The 19,627-nt window shown below is 42.9% G+C and overlaps 1 protein-coding gene across 1 annotated transcript; it reads right to left on the bottom strand.

The window, feature by feature from the left end:
* Positions 1-3,927: 3,927 nt before the first annotated feature.
* LOC147450679 (uncharacterized) lies at positions 3,928-4,390 on the bottom strand. The gene is made up of 2 exons (XM_086520775.1): positions 4,234-4,390; positions 3,928-4,135 (listed from the first exon to the last, which is right to left on the bottom strand). Exons 1-2 carry the CDS (start codon positions 4,267-4,269, stop codon positions 3,956-3,958), a joined length of 216 nt encoding a protein of 71 aa, XP_086376901.1. The 5' UTR covers positions 4,270-4,390; the 3' UTR covers positions 3,928-3,955.
* Positions 4,391-19,627: the final 15,237 nt, after the last annotated feature.

The following is a 19,627-nucleotide window of genomic DNA, read 5'->3' on the forward strand; positions in this document are numbered from 1 at the left end:
TTCTTCTCCTCGTACATTAAAGAGTTAATGAGATTTTGAAAATTTGGTGTTGGATCCTTCTCCTCAATTATGGTCATGATCTAGTCAAAGCTAGGTGGTAAGCTTGCTGGAAGAACTACAATTTTGTCCTTATCAGGTGTTGTACTATTTACATAAGCTAGTTGTGTGGTCATGCTTTTGAGGCGATTGACCAAGCTTGCAATATCTTTGCTATATTCCATTCGTAAGTTGTATAAATCCTTCTTTAGGCTCACTTTACTCTTCTTTTTACTAGCTCCAAAGTTTTTTTCTAGTGCTTCCCATGCAACTGATGAGGTTTCACATGATTATCAGTGAAGTGTACATAATTGTCAGGTAGTGCAATGATTATGTTTCATAATGCCTACTCATCCTTAGCTTGATTTTGTGCGCTCATTTCTCGTGTCGGTATGTATGCCCCATCAATGGATGACGGATCAATGATGGTTGGTCCGACGATTCCCCATAGTTCCTTTTTCATTGAGTAACCTTTCAACCTGGTCTTCCAAGTGTAGAAGCCGTCCCCATTAAATTTCCTAAGCCCTTTCTCTTCCATTGCTAATACAGGGGTCTTAGCTTAGGAGACTCTCCCAGCCAATGTCTACCTCTTTACATGAGAACAACTTAATATCATCCCAATAAATGTAGATTTTGATATACATTGCAAAAGTTTTTGTGCTTGGATTGCAAAATTTTAAGGTTAATGGCAAGAGAGAGAGAGAGAGAGAGAGAGAGAGAGAGAATTAATTCGATTTTTGTGAAACTCCTCTTCACATTTTTTTGACCTTGAGTGCAAAGTCTTGAGTAGCTTGACTATTTTCTTGGAGCTCGAAAATGTGAATGCTCTTTTGAAGCTTTAATAGCCTTTGGAAAATGATTCCAAGGCTTTTCTTTTCTATTGCAAGTAGGAAAGGGCTCCAAGGAAAGGGCTCCAAAAGAGGGCGATGTTAAAGAAGATATTTGCCTACAAGAACTCCCCTTGGGGTTGGGGTGGAGCGCTGTGCCATGTGAAAAGGGCTATGTCAACTGGATAGAGCGCGACCAGCCGGGGTCAAGACGGGCAGCAGGCCAGGAAAATTTTGGGTAGGTGCGGCCAACAGATAGCATCCATGGGTAGGTGCAAAGACAAGGTCCATCGTCTGACGGCAAAAAGGCATGTGGGCGGCCGTTCAGACCCGGCGGGCTTCTTAAATCCACTTTGGCGCCTTGTTGAAGTCTGGTCGGGCGCCCATGTGAGGGTGGCCCCTTATGTCCCCTCTCTTTAGTCCAATCCCTAAAAATAGGTTGTTCCCATGGCTTCAGTAAGGGAGTTCTACCTTTATTAAAGAAAAAGAGGTTTTAGCATTTAATGCTCAACACGCACGCACACACACACACACACACACACACACACACACACACACACACACACACACACACACACACATAGGTGCTTCAACTGCAGTTCTATAGAGATTGTAGAGATTGCAAGTGTGCAAAATTAACCGCGCTCTAAATTGTGCAAACGAAAGGCGATTTGAGCATGGATTGTCTTGACGGGAAGCTCTTGAGACTAGCTACTCATACCCATAAGTGATGAATTAAAATGGTGTTGCAGTTGAGGGTAATGCTAGGTACAAAATGATGAAAAATGATAAGATCAATGCAAAACAGACCTAATGGTGAAGGCTAATCCTAATTAGCTTTATAATTAGCTAGGAGAGTAGTGGCCCACGGGCCTCATCACACTATCCAATTGATGCTAATTAGAATAAGAGAAAATGTCAAAAGATCCTAGTGATGATTAGAAGATGCTAATCACACTAACATAGAAATAACAATGAATCTAACTAGCATAACGTGGTGCTCTAACACCACTTGATGGGGATGGGATCTTTCTAGCTATGGTGGATGAAAGAGAAACATCGTGCACACAAGTGTGTGTGTGTTGTCTATGTTATCACTCAAGCAAATTAGGCTCCAAGATCAATTAACTTGGACTCATAAACATGATCTTGAGTATTTGCTAAGCCATCACAAGCTCACCATAACCTAGGGAGATGTAATGCAAAATAGACTTGTGTTTATTCATTCATGAAATGAGCTTCAGGTAGCCCTACAACCTTGCACCACTGCATGTGGGATAATTCCTTCTCTTCACTCCTTCACTCATATTATAGGACAAAGCTCACACTTTACACAAACATCTTTTAACATCTTCGTGGATTTATATCCATAGTAATACATATATGAGGTTAAAGCATAGTGCTCACCAAATGAAATGAGTATATATCAATCTCAAAATTAAAATTGTAAGCGCTCGTCAGTCTATATGGAGCATTTGCTAACAAGCCGGGGATGGTGGTTTGATTGGACAGTCCCAAATGCTCATAGGGAAGACCCATTTGTGCCAACATCCACATGAAATATGAGATACCTCTACTAATTCCAAGTTCTCATCTTATGATCAAAACCTGCAAGAGGAAAGCATGTGAAATTTGTTTCTCTAGCCAATGCTGCATATGGTGAGGCCGATAGGAGAGAGCCCTATTATGACGAAGTAGAACGGTCCTACCAATGTACTAAAAGAGGGAAAAATAGCTTATTGTGTCTGACTAGATGCCACTATGAAGAGGAGGCATGTTCCTTGGAAGGAAACAATGAATCCACACACGGTCTCTAGCTAGACAATTGGACAACTCCAAGGTTGCGGTGCGATAAGGAAAATGTGAAGGAATCTCTGACCCTTAAAATCTCAGCTCGTACTAACCTCGATCTATGGAAGGCTAAAAAACCACGAAACGATTGGGTGCAAAGATATGATATTGAGTGGGACTATCAAAGTACCCCTACCAGTCATCATGAGCTCTCTCTCTCTCTCTCTCTCTCACACACACACAACATAAATCCTAATCCTTGGCAATAAAGGTCCGATGGGTATGGTTAGGTGGTCACTAATTTGGGAGAGCTCAAGAGATGGATGAAGTTATAATTATGCCCAATAATAAATGTATCTCACATTCTGTTTCTTGCAACATTAATACTTATGCGATTCGGAATCTTATGTTTGGCAAAGTTTGTAATGGCTTATGCATTCAATTTCCACTATGAATGGCAACTAATCTGAATCTTGTGTGAGCAACTAAATTGAATACGGAGAGTCCTTAGAAATGAACCATAACCTTAATAATAAGTATGAAAACATTATGCAAAGAATTTACTTTCCATTCTACATAAGAGAAACAATGTAAAGATGTTTGCATTAGTCAATTTATCTTAATATTGTTGGATAAATCGATCCTAATCTTTTAGACAATGTTGTACGTTTTGTAAATTTTGGGAGGGGAGTTCTTGAAAATTTTAATTATGAGGAAAATCATTGGACCTTTATTGAAACTTGTGATTGAATTCACGAGGCACTCACTTTTCTTTAGATGTACAACCTCTTTTTTTTTTTTTTTGCATGCAAAGTCATTCTTGATGAGGTTCTTCTTCATCTCTGCAGGTATCTCTATATAGTGTTATACGTAGGACCATCAGTTTATTACCAAGTCCTCTCCATGGTCGTTGTCCAAGTACGAATCCTTATGAATCATGGTGCCAATGTTTCTCCATTCAGTATGTGGAAAATGATGATGAGCTGGTTGTAGACAAACCAATACCATTGGGCAATAGTTGGCAGTTTATAATTTTAAATGGCAATTTATACATTGTTTGATTGAATTCGAGTTCTAACTCCCTAGACCATACTACAAATAACTCTTAGAATGTACCCATTTGCCACAAGATTCAAAAGAAATAGCGTAACATTCTATACTCCTCTTACAAAAATGAGTAAAAGCAAAGCGACAATAAACAAGAGCGGGAGAACTGCATTCCAAGTGCAAATTAATTTTGACTCTAAGTTCCCACAAAACGAAAATCTGAGGTACAACACTTGGATTCAATTCATGATAAATTACGATATACAGTGATTTGAGTATACAGTTGGGAAAGTGGGGAAGTGGGTTGGTGGAAGGGAGGGCATGAGAAGGATGCAGCCCATGTAGCCTATAAATGTAGAGAGGAGTAGCGCAGCACCACGTTCAAACGGCTCCAACACGGCCTGGAAGGCTTCCAATGAGAGACACGCCAAGACCTGCATATTCTAGTAAGTAAGCTAACTACATGCCATACAACAACAAGGAAGTGTTTTTTTATCCATGGCGGAATTTGACGAAATTATGAATGAATTACCGTAACTCCCAGCATACCAGACTCAACTCCCAGCATACCAGACTAACTCCCAGCACCACGTGGGGAATAGCCCAGCATCACATGGCCCAGCACCGCGATGAAAGTAGCCCAGCACCACGTGGGGAATAGAGAGAGAGAGAGAGAGAGAGAGAGAGAGAGAGAGAGGCGTCGCTCTTGCGCCTGTGCGGGCAGAGCGAGAGAGCAAGCCCTGCGCCTTTATATGCGTGGTGTGGGCCTCTTGTTTTATAGGCCGCGAGTGGCCGCGAGTTGCGACCCTTCGCATCTCACACTCGGTTTAAACATGCTTTTCAAAGAAGTTGATGCTTTAGTGCCATAAATATAGAGGTATTGTACTCGTGAGTGTCGTGGTTGCGGAGGTTCTTCGAGTGAAGTCTGTGTTGATGGAAATAAAGGGAGAGTTCAATGGCCATATAAATGAAGAAGACTGTGACACTGTTGAGAAAATGGAGCTATCAAATTTTTTTTAGGGGTCATCGGGGACGCAAACCCTAGAGCTTAGGAGCCTAAGCTATGGTGGCATAACCTATCAACCCCCACCTGACGCTTCGCCCGCGATTGGCGAGGCGGGCATCTAATCACCTGCATGGACACTCATATCTCCCACTCCCCCTCATTCAATGCATGGGCATCTGGTCCGCCAGGGGGTACTACCTCTCTCATCTGCAACAACTCGTTATCCCCCTCTCCACAGTCCCTGAACAGAGCTTCGTCCTCTCTACTAACTGAAGCCCAGTTTCGCGAGTTCTCCAAGGCCTCCCGAAGAACATCGCACAGACTCTCGAGGAAGCCCCTGTCTTCAGGCACAATGAGGGCTTCTTCTCCCAAAACGACCCGCTACCGAGGCGCTAGTGCGCTAGTATCAGGGGGCTGCTCAAGAGTCTTCCGGTGGACAACCTTCCTCCTTTCCCCAAGGTGATGACAAAAAAGAAAGGCTCAGACTCTACTGCTGACGGCCAAGGAATTGCTAAGGGAGGTCAGCCTCGGGTTGTCCTTTCTGTTGCTCAAGTTAGGAAAGCTCAGGTTGATCTTGAGAACAGGGCTCAGATAGGCTTGCTAGCGGGGGCGACGCCGCCTGTTGAATCCTTGAGAGGTTGGATCAGAAATCAGTGGGGAATCCTGGGTGCTCAAGTTGAAACCATCCAAGCGTTACCTAAGAATCAATACATATTTGTGTTTAAGTCTACTGATATGGATTTTTCTCTTTTAAGCTCTAACTCATGGCTGATAAGGAATTTGCCTCTTAGTCTGTTTAAATGGGACAAAGACTACAATCCGGAGAAGAATTCGTTAACTCATTTTCCTGTATGTTAGAGTTCACTAATTTACCTATGTATTATCATGGTCATCTAAGAACTATCGGAGACCAACTCGGGAGGGTGCTAGGAGGTAGACTGAAAGGGGAGTTCATCCCAGCCTGGCATTCGCGAGTGCTCATAGAAATGGATATAGCAAAGAAGTTACCCCAGAGCATGACTATAATGCTCGATGATGGGGAGACCTTCTAAAAACCTCTCCAATACAAATATCTTCCAAGTGCTTGCTTCCACTGTGGAGCAAAGGGGCATTTTGTTGGAGACTACCCCATAAAAAACACCCCTCAGAAAGTAACCCCAAACGCTCCGACTAACCCCAGACTTGACACTAGCAAGAAAAATGGTAGACTTCATAAAGGTTCCACGCTCCCTAGTCCCATGGAGAGAAATGTAGACCTCAAGACTAAATTCAAAAATGCTAATAGGTTTGCCCTACTAGCAACTCTCCGAGAATGGAAAAACTCAGTAGTTGTTGAGTCTATTGCTACCGAGTCAAGTGATGAAGATGAATCTCCCCAGAGACTAGAGAAACAGGTAAACAACATGGACATGGAAATGTCACTTTGACCTCAACAAGGTAAGCCCCCCATCTGACTCCAACAAAGAAAACATAGACCCTAAATCGTCTAAGACTTCCTCCCAAACCCATATATATGGACATACAAAAAGACCATAAGACAGGTCAGGATGCAGTGTCTCAGAGCTCTCCAAAAAATGGGCAGGGGAAGCCAAGGAAAGAGAAGGAAGGTATAAAATGTAGATAGTCTCCTGGAATGTGAAGGGGTTATCTAACCCCACAAAAGCTCAGAAAGTGAGACAGTGACTCTTCAACAATCCTATAGACATAGTCAGCCTTTAGAAAATCAAAAGGTCAGGTGCAGAGTTGGACCAGAGGCTCAAGATAGTTACTGACAAGACTTGGAGGCACTCTCTGCATCAAAAAGGAGCAAGAGGCACAACTCTAGGTGTTCCCCCCGACTGAAAGATCGACCTAAATAAAAGTCCGAGAGGTGACCATGGGGTCTCTATCTGTATACAAGAACCAAACTCCCTGCTTAATTGTCAGGATCTATGCAGCTGGCTCTCAAAATGATACGACCCAGCTCTGGGATTCTTTGGCTCACATCAGGGAAAAATTTATCATGATGAAAGACTTCAACATGGTCGAATCTATAGATGACAGATTCAAGAAAAGAGGACAGTAGGCAGGGAGAAGGGTGCGTGGGACTAGCTAAAGTCTCATGTAGATCTATAGGACATAGGAACCCAAGGAGATTTCACCTAGCAAAATTACTGTCAAGGGGAAAAAAGTAGGAAAGCTAGACTTGACAAGTGTTATGTTAGTCTCCCGCTAGACAACCTCTTCAATAGGCTCAAGGTGAAAACTAGGATGACATCTTGCTTCTCTGCTCACTACCCCTTATTAGCCACACTTGATGACAAGGTCACCAAAATTAGAAAACAGTGGTTCCACACTGATCCTAATCTGTTCAAACTCGAGGAATTTCAGAGTATCATCAAGGCTATTTGGATTCAACAGTTCTCCAAAGGTCATAATGGGCGGCTAAAGCCTGGGGTATTGCAGTAAAAGAAACTCAAATTAATCTTATTAGAATAAGGAAAGAGATCACAGAGATCATAAGAAAAAGAAAGGACAATATCTATGAAGATCTTATCTGCCTAGAAACCTCGGCCAGTACTGACTCTAAGGATTAAATTCAAATCACAACCCTCAGACACAAACTCCGAGAGGAAGAAGGTCTTTATATTATTCACTCTAAAATTTTCTTTGGGGACTGGTGGGTGGGCAAGATTGTCAAGCCCACCAAGGAAATGTTGAAAATCATGAGAAAGAAACACCAGAAAGACTCTCTCCCCCTTCTTGTCCCAGACTCAGGTACTGCAACTTTAGTTGAAGAGAACATAGAAGTAGCTAAAACTCACTTTTCCAATCTCTTTAGCACCCCTGAAATAATTGACAATGATATTATCAAGGCTAGGAATGAGCTCTGGAAAGCTAGGCACAGGGTCATCCCTTCTAATGAGTATGTGAATCTGGACCATTGAAGCATTAAATCCATGCAAAACTCCAGGAACTGATGGGCTGCCAGCCAAGTTCTATCAAACCTGTAAAGATATGTAGCCCCAATCCCTTCTTCTAGTATGGGAAGAATCTTTCAAATACAAGGCTCTTCCTGCTTCTATCAACACTGGAATCATCAAACTTCTTCACAAGAAAGGCCCTAAGGAATTTCTGTCCAATTGGAGACCCCTAACCATGCTAACATAAGCCTACAAAAGTTTTGCCAAAGCTGTTGCAAATAGGATAATGCCTTCTTCCATGAAGTGGCCCTGCGGGGAATAGAAAGGCTTCATCAAGGGGAGAAGAATATTGGAAGAAGTCATCTCTCCCTGTGAGGGGATTGACCATGTTGAAGAGAATGAACAAGGATTATGAGGGTTTGGAATGGTCATTTATCGTAGAAGGATTTCTTATGATGGGATTTGGTAGGACTCTAGTTAGCTTTATGGAAACCGTGCTAGGAAATATGAGAGCCAGGGTTGCGATCAAAACGGTATCTCTGATCCATTTCATCTCTCCAGGACTTTCCGGCAAGGATATCCGCTTGCCCCTTTTTACTTTTTGCAATCTCAGTAGATGGACTTAACTGCTTAGTTAAAGACAGAATGGACAAAGGGATCATAAAAGGAATAGCACTGTCGGGCGGAAAGCAGCAATGCCTATCACAATTTGCATATAATACAAATGCAGTGTTGATCAATGAAGACTCCTCATTGACAGCTTTCTGGGAATGTGCATATCTTCTGCAAAGCCTCGGGCTCCAAAATCAATCATGCCAAGACTAGGATCCGAGCAAGCAAAACACCAATCCCTAATTGGATCCTAAGTCAAGGATGTGAGATAATTCAAGATGTAACAATGTTCGGACTATAAGGTATACCTATGGGCTTCAATGTCACATTATCCCAAAGGTGGGCATGGGTTAGGGATCGGCTCACCACCAAACTCAACAGATGGCTGGGATTCCAAGCCTCCACTGCAGGCAGAGCCTTGGTAGTGAAGTGTTTCTTAATGGCATATGTTTTGTACTTCCTCTCTTGTTGGAGGCCACTTGATTTCCACCTCAAAGACATCACTAAGGTATGAAAGAATTTTCTTTGGTTAGGTGACCGCAACAAGAAGGGAGCAGCCAAGGTAGGGTGGCAAGTGTGTTGTCTCCCAAAAGAATCTAGAGGGTTGGGGATCACAGACATTACCAAAGTGGGTGAACTTTCCTTGGCTCACAATCTTTTTTGGCCCTCGGGATCTAACCTCCTCAAATCCCTATGGGCAGCATGGAATAGACATAGAGGGCTCATCAGAGTTTCCTGTGGCAACAAACACTCTTTCCCCATTAGAAGCACAGACTCAGTATGGCTACCCATAGCCCCATCCCACCAGTCACATAAGGAGAGTGCAAAACGGCAAGAAGAGTGCATCTCAAGGGCATAAGAACATGGAAGGATCTATGGAAAAAAGCAGAGCAGAGATAGGCTTTTTGAAACAACTTTTGCTACATGACTTCATAGGCACATTTTCTAGTATGTGGAATAAAATCAGAGCCGGGTTCTTTTGGATCATCTAGGTTGACTGGAACAACATAATTTTTGACCAGGTTTACCAGACACCAAGTCTGAGAAAATTGTTTTGTTTTCTTAATCTGCAGGCAAACCAACTCAAGCTAGACAAAGTTACCCTATACAATGCTGAGTATAAGGCTTGCTGGGCTGCTGGGAGTATTACACAAAAGCTGACATCAACAAAACTCATGAATTAATAGTCTATTAATAACTCGATTGACCATCTCAGAAACATGTTGAACAAGTGTCTGGTAGAGTTTGAAACTACTAGGAGGTTGTGGTGGAATAGAATTAGGCTAATGCAAATTTTTGATGATACCATGAGCTCCGTGTCTATGTAATGTATTTATCATTAAGGTTGTACCTAATCTACCCAAAAGTTATTTGCAATAATCCATCTGGGTTCCATCTCCCCAATAGTACATCTAAAGCCCATGGGGGCGAAGTAACTTTTGTAATTTTTCCTTATCTATTAATTTAACTAAGCAACCTTTTATGGAGAAAAAAGAAAAGAAAATGGAGCTATTTTGTTTGAGTGCAATTAAGTATGATCCGACAATCATGTTGAAGAATAGGTGCATCTTCTTTGAAATGGAATGCAAGGAAGTGTTGGTTTAAGGATTAAAAATCTTAGTTATAACAATACTAATCTCAAACTTATGATGCATCAAACAAGGCTTGCGAAGTCTCAAATGGTAGAGGACCAAAATAAGGTAGGGATTTCCATCGAGAGCCTCACGCAAGATGGAGACCAGACTATGTTTACACCTTTAATGCAATTTCATGATTCATGGGGACTGAAGTACATATGGCTAGCTATTTGTGAGAGGTTAGAGGACTGAGTTGAATTGGAAGTTGAGGTCAAAAGGCCAAAAACATTTGATGATGTATAAAAGGTTGCAATACTATGGTGTGCATGAGTGAGAGAGTAGATAGGACCAAATGAGCGTGCCTTTTCCAAGAGAGAGCACCTCCTTATATTAGGAACAAAGACTACATGCCAAGATGGCTACACATCAAGAACTACTAAGTGTCCTCCCACACTGGTCGGACACACACACACCACACCTCCCCCCTTAGGGAAGAAAAGATGGACATCTTTTTATAATCTTGCACTAAGAATGGACTCAATAAGAGGGATCAAATTCGATGCCTTATCTGGGGGGGAGTGATCATACAACGGCTTAAGGACTTGGGACGGAACTTGGGGACTAGACTTGTCATCATGCCGATCATCATCAAGGCATGGAACTTGGGGACTAGACTTGTCATCATGCCGATCATCATCAAGGCACGGAACTTGGGGACTACACTTGTCATCATGCCGATCATGGTCAAAGCATGGAACTCGTACATTTCACATATGTAAACATTATATCGCTATCCCAATGTAATGGAAAAAACGAGGAAGAGATACCTGAGGATTGGGCATGATATTTTTGTGACTTACATCCATTTCCATAAGGGGCTCAGTGAGCTTGAGTTGATGCTATTGCTAAGAGCTAAATGGAACAAGTGTTCGAAGAAACTAGTAGTGAGTTAAGGCACCCATATAGTGGTTTTAGTAACGCTTGCAAGAAAGAACCTTGACATAAAGCCTCAATTAATCAGAAGATTTTTATCTCACGTGGGGTTTGAATTGCACTTGCTGATAAAAAACCACAGACACTAACTCCTCCCACGTAATAATACTTAGTCCTCCACTTGTAATCAATGGAGAATAGAAACTCAAATAGAATGACCATAATTGGGGCATTAAATAAATGGATGTTCTCTGAGGCAATGTTTTTCCCCAACCAAAGTAGATCTTGTTACGTATGAAATGAGTAATTTTTGGATACCAAATGCAAAAACATGATTTTAAAAATGCAAAGACTTGGAAGGATAAAAAGGGATGTACAAAGTGCATGATCGGTTCTCATTGGTGAAACAAACAGAGGCAAGTTTTTAGACCTACTAAAAGCTAGAAGGTACTCCTTTCCCCCTCAAAATGGCTCATCTTCCAACCTACTTTTCAACGTAAAGTGCGAGGATTGATCTTGAAGGCACAACCGGCAAGCAACAAGAACCAATGGTAAGAAATAGTAATTGCCTTTGGTAATTGTGAATGCGATGAAGATGGAGGATTGAAAAAGATGAGTTTTGGCGATGGTCCGATATGGAGACCTTCCGCAATCCAAAAGGCGAGTTGGCCATCATTTTTGCAGCCCAACTAAAAATGATAACTTCCATTGATAAATATGGGACCTCAATTGCCTGTGAACATGCAGGCTTAGTATAATTTTCCTTTATTATAACAACTGGAAATCTTACATTTAGGAAGCATGTCATACTGGTGTCAATTCGATAGTTTAGGCACATTGTGGTGGTTGGAAACCACTGCTACTAGCATGATTTTGTCGATGTGGTTTACATTAATATGGAATTCGATTTGGTTCTTCATGATGATCACATTGATTATGGATTTAGAATTGATCTTGGAACCCAGATGATAATTGTGACCAATGATACCCTGATACATTGGGATGTGACATATATTGCTTATCCTAGTGGTATGGGATACTAGAATATTTGAAAAAGAAACTCATCCATTCCGTACTTTGGGCTTCGGGAGAAGGGAGAGGAAAAAGAGAAGAGTTTTCTTGCACTCGGCGGTCAAAGCGGGAATGCATGGTCTACGAAGTGGCTCGAAAGAGCGAGGGATTTTCAAGAGAAGAAGCCAGCGAGGGCGGCCAAGAGAAGCGACTTTTGTCGTAGTGAAGGCAACGGTGATGTTCCCACCGAGGTATGTGTCAAGGGAGTGGAGTGGTGAGGGTGTGCCCCTCTGTATGAAGCGGCGATGGCCATGGAGTAGCCTTGAGGATGGTTCATGGAATTTGTACATGGTTTCTGGTTTGAAGGAGAAGCCGTGATTGTCAATTTTGGCGTCGTCTCTCCCCCCTTTTCCCCTTTCTTCTTTGCTCGTCCCCAGGGTGTGTGGTGCTTGTGTGTGTGAGTGTGTGCGTTCCCTCGAGCCCCCTCTGTGTGTGAGAGAGAAAGAGAGAGAGGTGTTGAGTTGTGGAAGTGCAAAAAGTGGGCAAGATCGGTGTGATCGTTGTCTAGAGACTATGCAGGTCGTGTGTGAATTGGGCGAAGTGTAGGCGAGGCCCTGCTAGTGATAATTGTTCTTTTGAAGGTGTTTTTGAGAGGACAGGGGTGTTGTAAATACCCTGAGCTATATAGGAGCAGTTGCGTGTGTGTCGGGTGTGTTTCCCATTCCTCATCTCCATCTTCTAGTGCCCCCACGGAGAAGCACACTGATTGCTCAAAGTTAAGTGAAGAGAAGCTGTTTTTCGTGTTGGTCGACATGGCGTCTGGAAGCTATGGGCCGATTTTTACAGGTGAAGAAAATCCTGATGAGTGGGTTGCAGACTTTGAGTTATATATGATGTTTTTGCGTATGCCGAACGAGGACAGCAAGATGCATACATTTCCTTTGGTGATGCGGAGGAAGCAAAGGTATGGTACGAAGCTTTGGAAGGTGTGTTGAGCCATGCTTGGCCGGCTCTGCGTGCGTGTTTCCTACATGATTTCCGCAAAGAGGCCAATGGATGCCAAACTGAAGGCACTCAAACAGGATGTAAGTGAAGAGTTCAGTTTGTTTTTGGATCGTTTTGAAGTGTGCTGGGCAGAGTTAGCAAGTGCCATGAAATTGGCCAATGGCGACTACTTCAAGCTCGATAAATTCATGGCATGCCTGTTTCCTAAAGTGAGGGAGAAGGTGGATTTTCAGAGCCCAAAAAACTATAATGGTTCAGTGGCCATCGCAAAGGCAAAAAGCAAGAAAATAAAAAAGAAGATTGAACAAGGCGTGTCAGGTTATGAAGCGGTTGTCCAACCTCAGGGTCCAAGGGATGCTGTTCATGATGAGAACCCTGCAAATCAAGGTGTAGCCATTGTGCCACAAAATTGGGTGCAAACCGTGCAATATTTTTTTGAGCAAATGCAGGAATTGCGGCTAAGCGTGATGGATAGAGATCAACCAAGAGGAGCAAGGGGCAGGGCAAGGCCACTGCCTAGCCAGTGTTACAATTGTTGTGAAGAAGGACACTATGCGCCAGATTTCCCTCACCCGCTAAGAGAAAGAGGTGGTATTTATCCATTGTTTGGCAGAGGTAGAGGCCAAGCACAACTCAATGGCCCAAGGGAGCAGGTAGTTGAGAGTCAATTGCAGCCAGCTCCTCAGGATGGTGGTGAAGTCCCTAGGGTGAATATCATCCGAGTGGATAAGCAGGATGTTGAAGTTTTGGCCAACAAAAGAGCAAGGATGGAAAGAGAGACAGAAACCAAGCGCGAGACGAAGGCCCGTAAAGGTAAAGAGAAAGTGTACGAAGGCAAGGAGCAGCCGGAAACTAGCAAGAAGAGGAGACGTCGCAAAATCAAGCAAGCAGACTTTCAGCTAGGGCGTGACTACCCAAAATATGACTTGGTAAGCGATGTTCCAAATCAAAAGGCTAACATTACCTTTGGTCAGTTGTTGGCTTTAAATCCCAATCTACGAAGAAAGTGGTCTACAAGTGTCAGCACGAGGCTTCCAAAGGCTAAGGTAAATGTGCATGCAATACAAAACATGGCATTGAGAGTGGGTAGCCCGACGAATGTCCTTCCTCTAGTGGATGCGGTCATTGAAAAGAGAATGCAGGTTCAGGCCTATATAGATAGTGGAGCACAAGTTTGCATCATGACGGAGGCTGCTATGAAGGAAACAGGGGTCAAAGCAGTAGCTAAATCAAATGTACGCATGAGAATGGCTAACCATACCAAAGCGAGGTGTTTGGGTGTGGCTCAAGATGTAAGAGTGAAAGTGATGGGCATTGAGTGCCTGCTCGATTTCTTTGTGATGAAAGAGGGTGATAATGCTTATCCAATCATCTTGGGTAGGACATGGCTACTTGCAATACGGGCTAAGCAGGATTGGGGGAGCAAGATGTTCACCTTGCCTGACAATGAGAGAGGGAGATAGGTGGTGCTTGATTTGAAGACCAAAGAGAGCCGTTTTCAACCTGTTGGCAGAAAAAGACAAAGATGATACGACAAGCTATGAGAATGAGACCGAGACAGGCTATGATGAGGGCTACATAGATACTGAGGAAGAGGAAAGTGAGGATGATATGCTAAAGATAGATGCCGACTTGTTTGGGGTTACTGTTGAAGGCTCCTATGTAAAAGGAGAGGTGCAACCACAGGTTAGTGGCGTAGGTGTGGAGAAGGTAGCTGCTATGCTAATCAAAGATTTGACCAAGAAAGAGAGAGAAGGCTATGTTGAGCTGTGTGCCTCTTTTTTGAATTTATTTGCGACGAAGTACAAGGATCTACGAGGAGCAAAGGGTGCAGAGCACAAGATAGTTCTTAAAGAAGGATGCAAACCAAAGTCGCAGAAGCTAAGGAGGTTAAGGGAGATTCAGAAGGAGGATCTTTGGCAGGAGATTAACCAGTTGTTAGATGGAGGTATCATATACCCCGTGAAGGAGTCAAAGTGGGTTTCTCCAGTGGTTATCACCCCTAAGAAGAATGGAAAATGGCGGGTGTGCGTTGAGTACAAGCCATTGAATACGGCGACCAAGAGAAACCACTACCCACTATCGTTCCAAGATGAAATATTAAATCAGGTGGCCGGTCATGAGAGGTACTCTATTATGGATGGATTTTCAGGTTACTTTCAAATAGGGATTACTCTTGAAGACAAGCTGAAGATGACATTTATCTCTCCATGGGGGTGCTTTGCCTATCGGCAGGATGCCGTTTGGTTTAGTGAATGCCTACGCCACCTTCCAAGACTGGATGAATAGGGTGTTTGGTCCCTACTTGGGCAGATTCATTAGAGTTTCATGAATGACATTCGATGTTATAGCTCAAGGGCGGATCATTTGTCAAAGCTGCAGCTATGTTTTCAAAGGCTTGACAGAGAAGGAGGTCAATTAAACCCTAAGAAGTGCAAGATAGCACAACCTCGAGCGCAGTTGCTAAGTCATGTGGTGTCACAAAATGGAATTGAGGCAGATCTGGAAAAGGTCAAGGCGCTAGTCTTGATGGACATAAACTAAAGTACTTGTCGCCTTTTTTTTGGATGCTGTCACAATATGTGTATCCTCTCCAAAAGAGGGCTCAACAGGTGCATGTCTTTGAATGGGATGAAGATGCTCAATAAGCTTTTGACAGGGTGAAAGAAATTTTGTGTCAGCTTCCAACTGTGTGCCCTCTAAGCCAAGAGGATGATTTCTATGTGTCAATGACGGTAGGTATCGTGGCTATTGGGGCGGTGTTACTTTAGAAGGTAGGAAGGAGCTATAAGCCTATCTACTTTGAAAGCACGGTGTAATAAGTCCTAGAGAGGTGACTTACACTGAAGCGGAGGAGTGGGTCATGGCATTGGTTTTTGCTTATAGAAAGTTCAAAGTGCGTAAGTTTTATGTGTTGACGGCTAACTTATCTAAGAGTGGTGCGAGATGGAGCAAAAGAGGAGCCCGACCTGATGGGAGCTTTTACCATGTGGTTTGATGGTGAATATAGGAGGGTGATAAAGAAAGCTGGGGGAGGGGTGGTGATATACGATCCACACAGCAAGGTAATCTTCTCGAAAGCCTATGATTTGGAGGATGTTCATACCCACAATGAAGCAAAATATCTCGCTCTCCATCTAGGTTTGAAACAATGCGTCGAGTTTGGCATTTCCAGGTTGGTGGTCAAATGTGATACGTTATTGGTCATCAAGCAACTATTAGGCCAATGGCAAGTAAAATGAGATTCCTTAAAACATTAATTCTTTGCCATCAAAAAGTTGTTGAAGTTCTTTAGAGAGATCCAGTTCAAGCATGTGAAGAGGGAGCATAACCAAGAGGCAGACCAACTAGCAAGTAGTAAGGTGCAGGTACATGTCGCAGGTATATATGTGGCCCTAGCCACATACACAGGTAGGGAGTCTTTGAAGGAGGTGGAAGATTTCTTGGGTACAGGGAAGTGTCCTTGAGGTTTGTCTAAACTGCAAAGGAGGAGGATAGTTCAAAAAACTCACAAATTTACACTAATAGGTGAAGACCTAATGACCTACGGTAGAGACGGGGTGCTAAGGAGAGTGCTCTATAAAGAAGTGATTAACTTTCTGCTCGAGCAATGTCATGAGGAGAGTGGACACCAAGGGAAAGGCCAAGTACTGTTTCGAGTGTTAAGAGCGGGTTTTTGGTGGCCTTCAGTAGTGAAAGATGTGCACTATTGGTGCAAGACTTGCCATGAATGCGAGACTATAGGAGAGAGGCGTTTGTCAGCTGAGTCACAGGGGGCCATTGTTGCTCAGAATGCTTTTGAGAAGTAGGGTTTGAATGCCATCACTCCACTCCCTAAGTCTACAAGTGGTAGGAAGTATGTCGTGGTTGCCATCGACTACCTCACCAGGTGGGTCGAGGCCAATGGGTCGAGGCGAAACCTGTGAAGGAGGTAAATGCACAGTTTGTGGCCCACTTTGTTTTTGATAACATTTGTTGCCATTTTGGAGTGCCATGGGTGCTCATTTCGGATAGAGGGCAAGGGTTCAGAAGCAAGCTTATGCAAGAATTGGTGGAAAAACTAAAGATTCAACATCGATTTTCCTCGCCTTATCATCCCCAATGCAATGGTCTTGTGGAGAGTGCCAACAGACAAATCATCAAAATGCTCACGAATTATGTGTATAAGCAGGAAACAAAATGGGAGATCAATCTAGAAAAGTGTCTATGGGCCTACAGGACATCCTACATAGACACTTTTCTAGATTGATCTCCCATTTGAGTTGGTTTATAGTAAGGAGGCAGTGCTACCAGTGCATGCACAGTTGGGTGCTTTAAAAGGTATGTGGCGCATCAATGCCACTCCACAAGGTGTCTTACAAGATAGGATTGTCGGCCTTGAGGCGTTGTAGATGGATAGAGAGGCGGCAGCAGACTACTATGTGAAGCAGCGGGAAAGGACCATGCCCAAAGTCAATGAGAGTCTGCCAGAAAAAAAGATAGAGGGGGGAACCTAGCAATGAAGTATGAGAGCTACTTGGACTTCACCTTCCAGAAGAAGTTCAAAAGAAATGGACGGGTCCCTACAAAGTACAAAAGGCCTTTTCGAGTGGGACGTATCAGCTGGTGAGAGCCAATGGTAAGCTTCTCAAGCATAGGGTAAATGGTGTACGGCTCAAACTGTACGTTGATAGGGGAGTGGTGCCCGATGTACATCAAATAGTGACCAGGGGGGTTGGGCAACCCACTTGAAGGGACTCAAGAGTAACAGACATGCATGTTTTGTACATATGGTGGTGTGTTTTCCACTGTAGTTGAGTGTTCGCAGACTGTTGCAAGTTTCAAGTTCAATAAAGCTAATTTTGGTTGAACATGAATGTTCAACAGGGGGGTGGGCAATGATGGTGCAACCAAAGTTGGTCTGCGCTATAAAGTGTGCTATGCAATGCAAAGGGTGCTAACAGGTGCATGGCAAAGGGCTAAAGCAGGTATGAAGACCCTCGGCAGAAGAGTGGCAGCGGAAATATATGCTTACTTTCAAGATTTACTAAAGGTATAAAAAGAACATATCGCCAGAATGTCCACAAAGTGGTTTTTTACGCTAGTGGGGCCTCCAAAGTGAGATAATGATGATGGTAGGTCACGGTGTTCGAGATGTGGGCAATGTGCCCCAAAATGTGGTATTCAAGATTCTCTAGAAGCTCTTCTAGACAGCTCGCCAAACACAGTCCCGGTGTGAAAGTTATGATTGTCCGAAGATTGAGTGCTTTGCAGATCCTCGACGGGTAGGGCAGGTACAGATAGGTGGCGAAAAATGGGATCAGGGCAGGTACAGCTAGGTGGTAAAAAACCGGCATGATCAAGCTGTTGATCATGACGGTTTTTTCGGTTCACCATTCGGAGATCAAACGGGCAAGTTATGGCCTATGGAATATTTGCCGCAGCTCAATCACGTCGGTTTTTTCGGTTCACCATTCGGAGATCAAACGGGAAAGTTATGGCTTGTGGAATATTTGTCGGGAGTCGGATACGTGCTCACCGGGACTCGTTGATAGGCATGCTGACAAAGACATTTTTTAGCTCTCTCAGGTCCTAGAAAATTGCATGTAACGTGGGGGGTTAGTCAAAACTTGCAGCTCGCCAATCGGAGTCATGGTCACCGCGATGCGTCCACTTCAAGTTGACAAACCATCGCGGTAGGGGTAAACTCGGTTTTTTTGTCCCCTTTTTGGATGTGTTGTCCAAGGCTAGCGTGACATTGAGCGGTGGATGAGAGCTGAAATTCTAAATCAATATGGTGAAGTTCCCACACAGCATGACAGAAAAAAACTTTATTTGGAAAATTCGTGCGTATAAGCACCGGCACCATGGGAAATTGTTGAGCTTATATGTGAAGCTACCCAATATATGGATTCTCTATATATGGCACCTAGCTCCTCTCTATATATACATCATCTCATGTGTGTATTCTACACACTTTGGGGTTCTATTTCTGTGCTCTCTCCTTCTCTCTCAACATGGTATCAGAGCAGTACTTTTTTGTTTTTCAATTTTTCTCCTGATCAAAACTGATTGTGAAGAAATTATGCACTAGAGGCATCCGAATCAATGTGGTCTATAACTTTGCAGAAGAAAGTTTTTTCAAATTCTGCACCAATTTTGAGTTATCGTTCGCAGACTGCGTACATACCTGAAAAGCAATTTTCACTTTTTGTTTTTGAATTTTCAGCTAATTGAAAACGATTTTGCAGAAACTACCCGCATTGGGGAACGGAATCTATGTGGTCTACAACTTTGCAAAAGAATTTCTTTTTCAAATGCTGCACCAATTTTGAGTTATCTTTTGCAGACTGCGTACATACCTAAAAACAACTTCTCTTTTTGTTTTTTATTTTTCTCCTGATTGAAAATGATTTTGCAAAAACTAGCCGCTGCAGGCATCGCAATCGATGAGAAACTATTCGCTTGAGCCAACGGAATCGATGTGGTCTATAACTTTGCAGAAGAAAGTTTCTTTAAATTCTGCACCGATTTTGGGTTATCGTCTCAGACTGCGAATATGTTTGAAAAGAAAAATTTAACTTTTTGCTTTTGATTTTTCTCATAATTGAGAACTTCTCAATTATATTTTTTCTTGATCAATCATATATTTGTTACTGACATAACTTTGCTGCAGAAGCTAGTTACATATCGTTCCGATTCAGTCAAGCCGTTGATGATCGTCCAAATTCTATCGAGCTACTGTTGGTACATGATCTTTTGTTATATGATATACTCGTTCATTAATTTTCGTATAATTATTCTTTTAGAGAGATAGTTTACGTTGTTTTTTTGATAATTTCTCGTTGATACCATAGTGATTTTGATTGTACCATGATGATGTTTTGTTAGTACTTTGGT

This window comes from Adiantum capillus-veneris, chromosome 9 (assembly GCF_014529385.1).
Source record: "Adiantum capillus-veneris isolate H3 chromosome 9, ASM1452938v2, whole genome shotgun sequence".
In the NCBI taxonomy this organism is placed as follows: Eukaryota; Viridiplantae; Streptophyta; class Polypodiopsida; order Polypodiales; family Pteridaceae; genus Adiantum; species Adiantum capillus-veneris.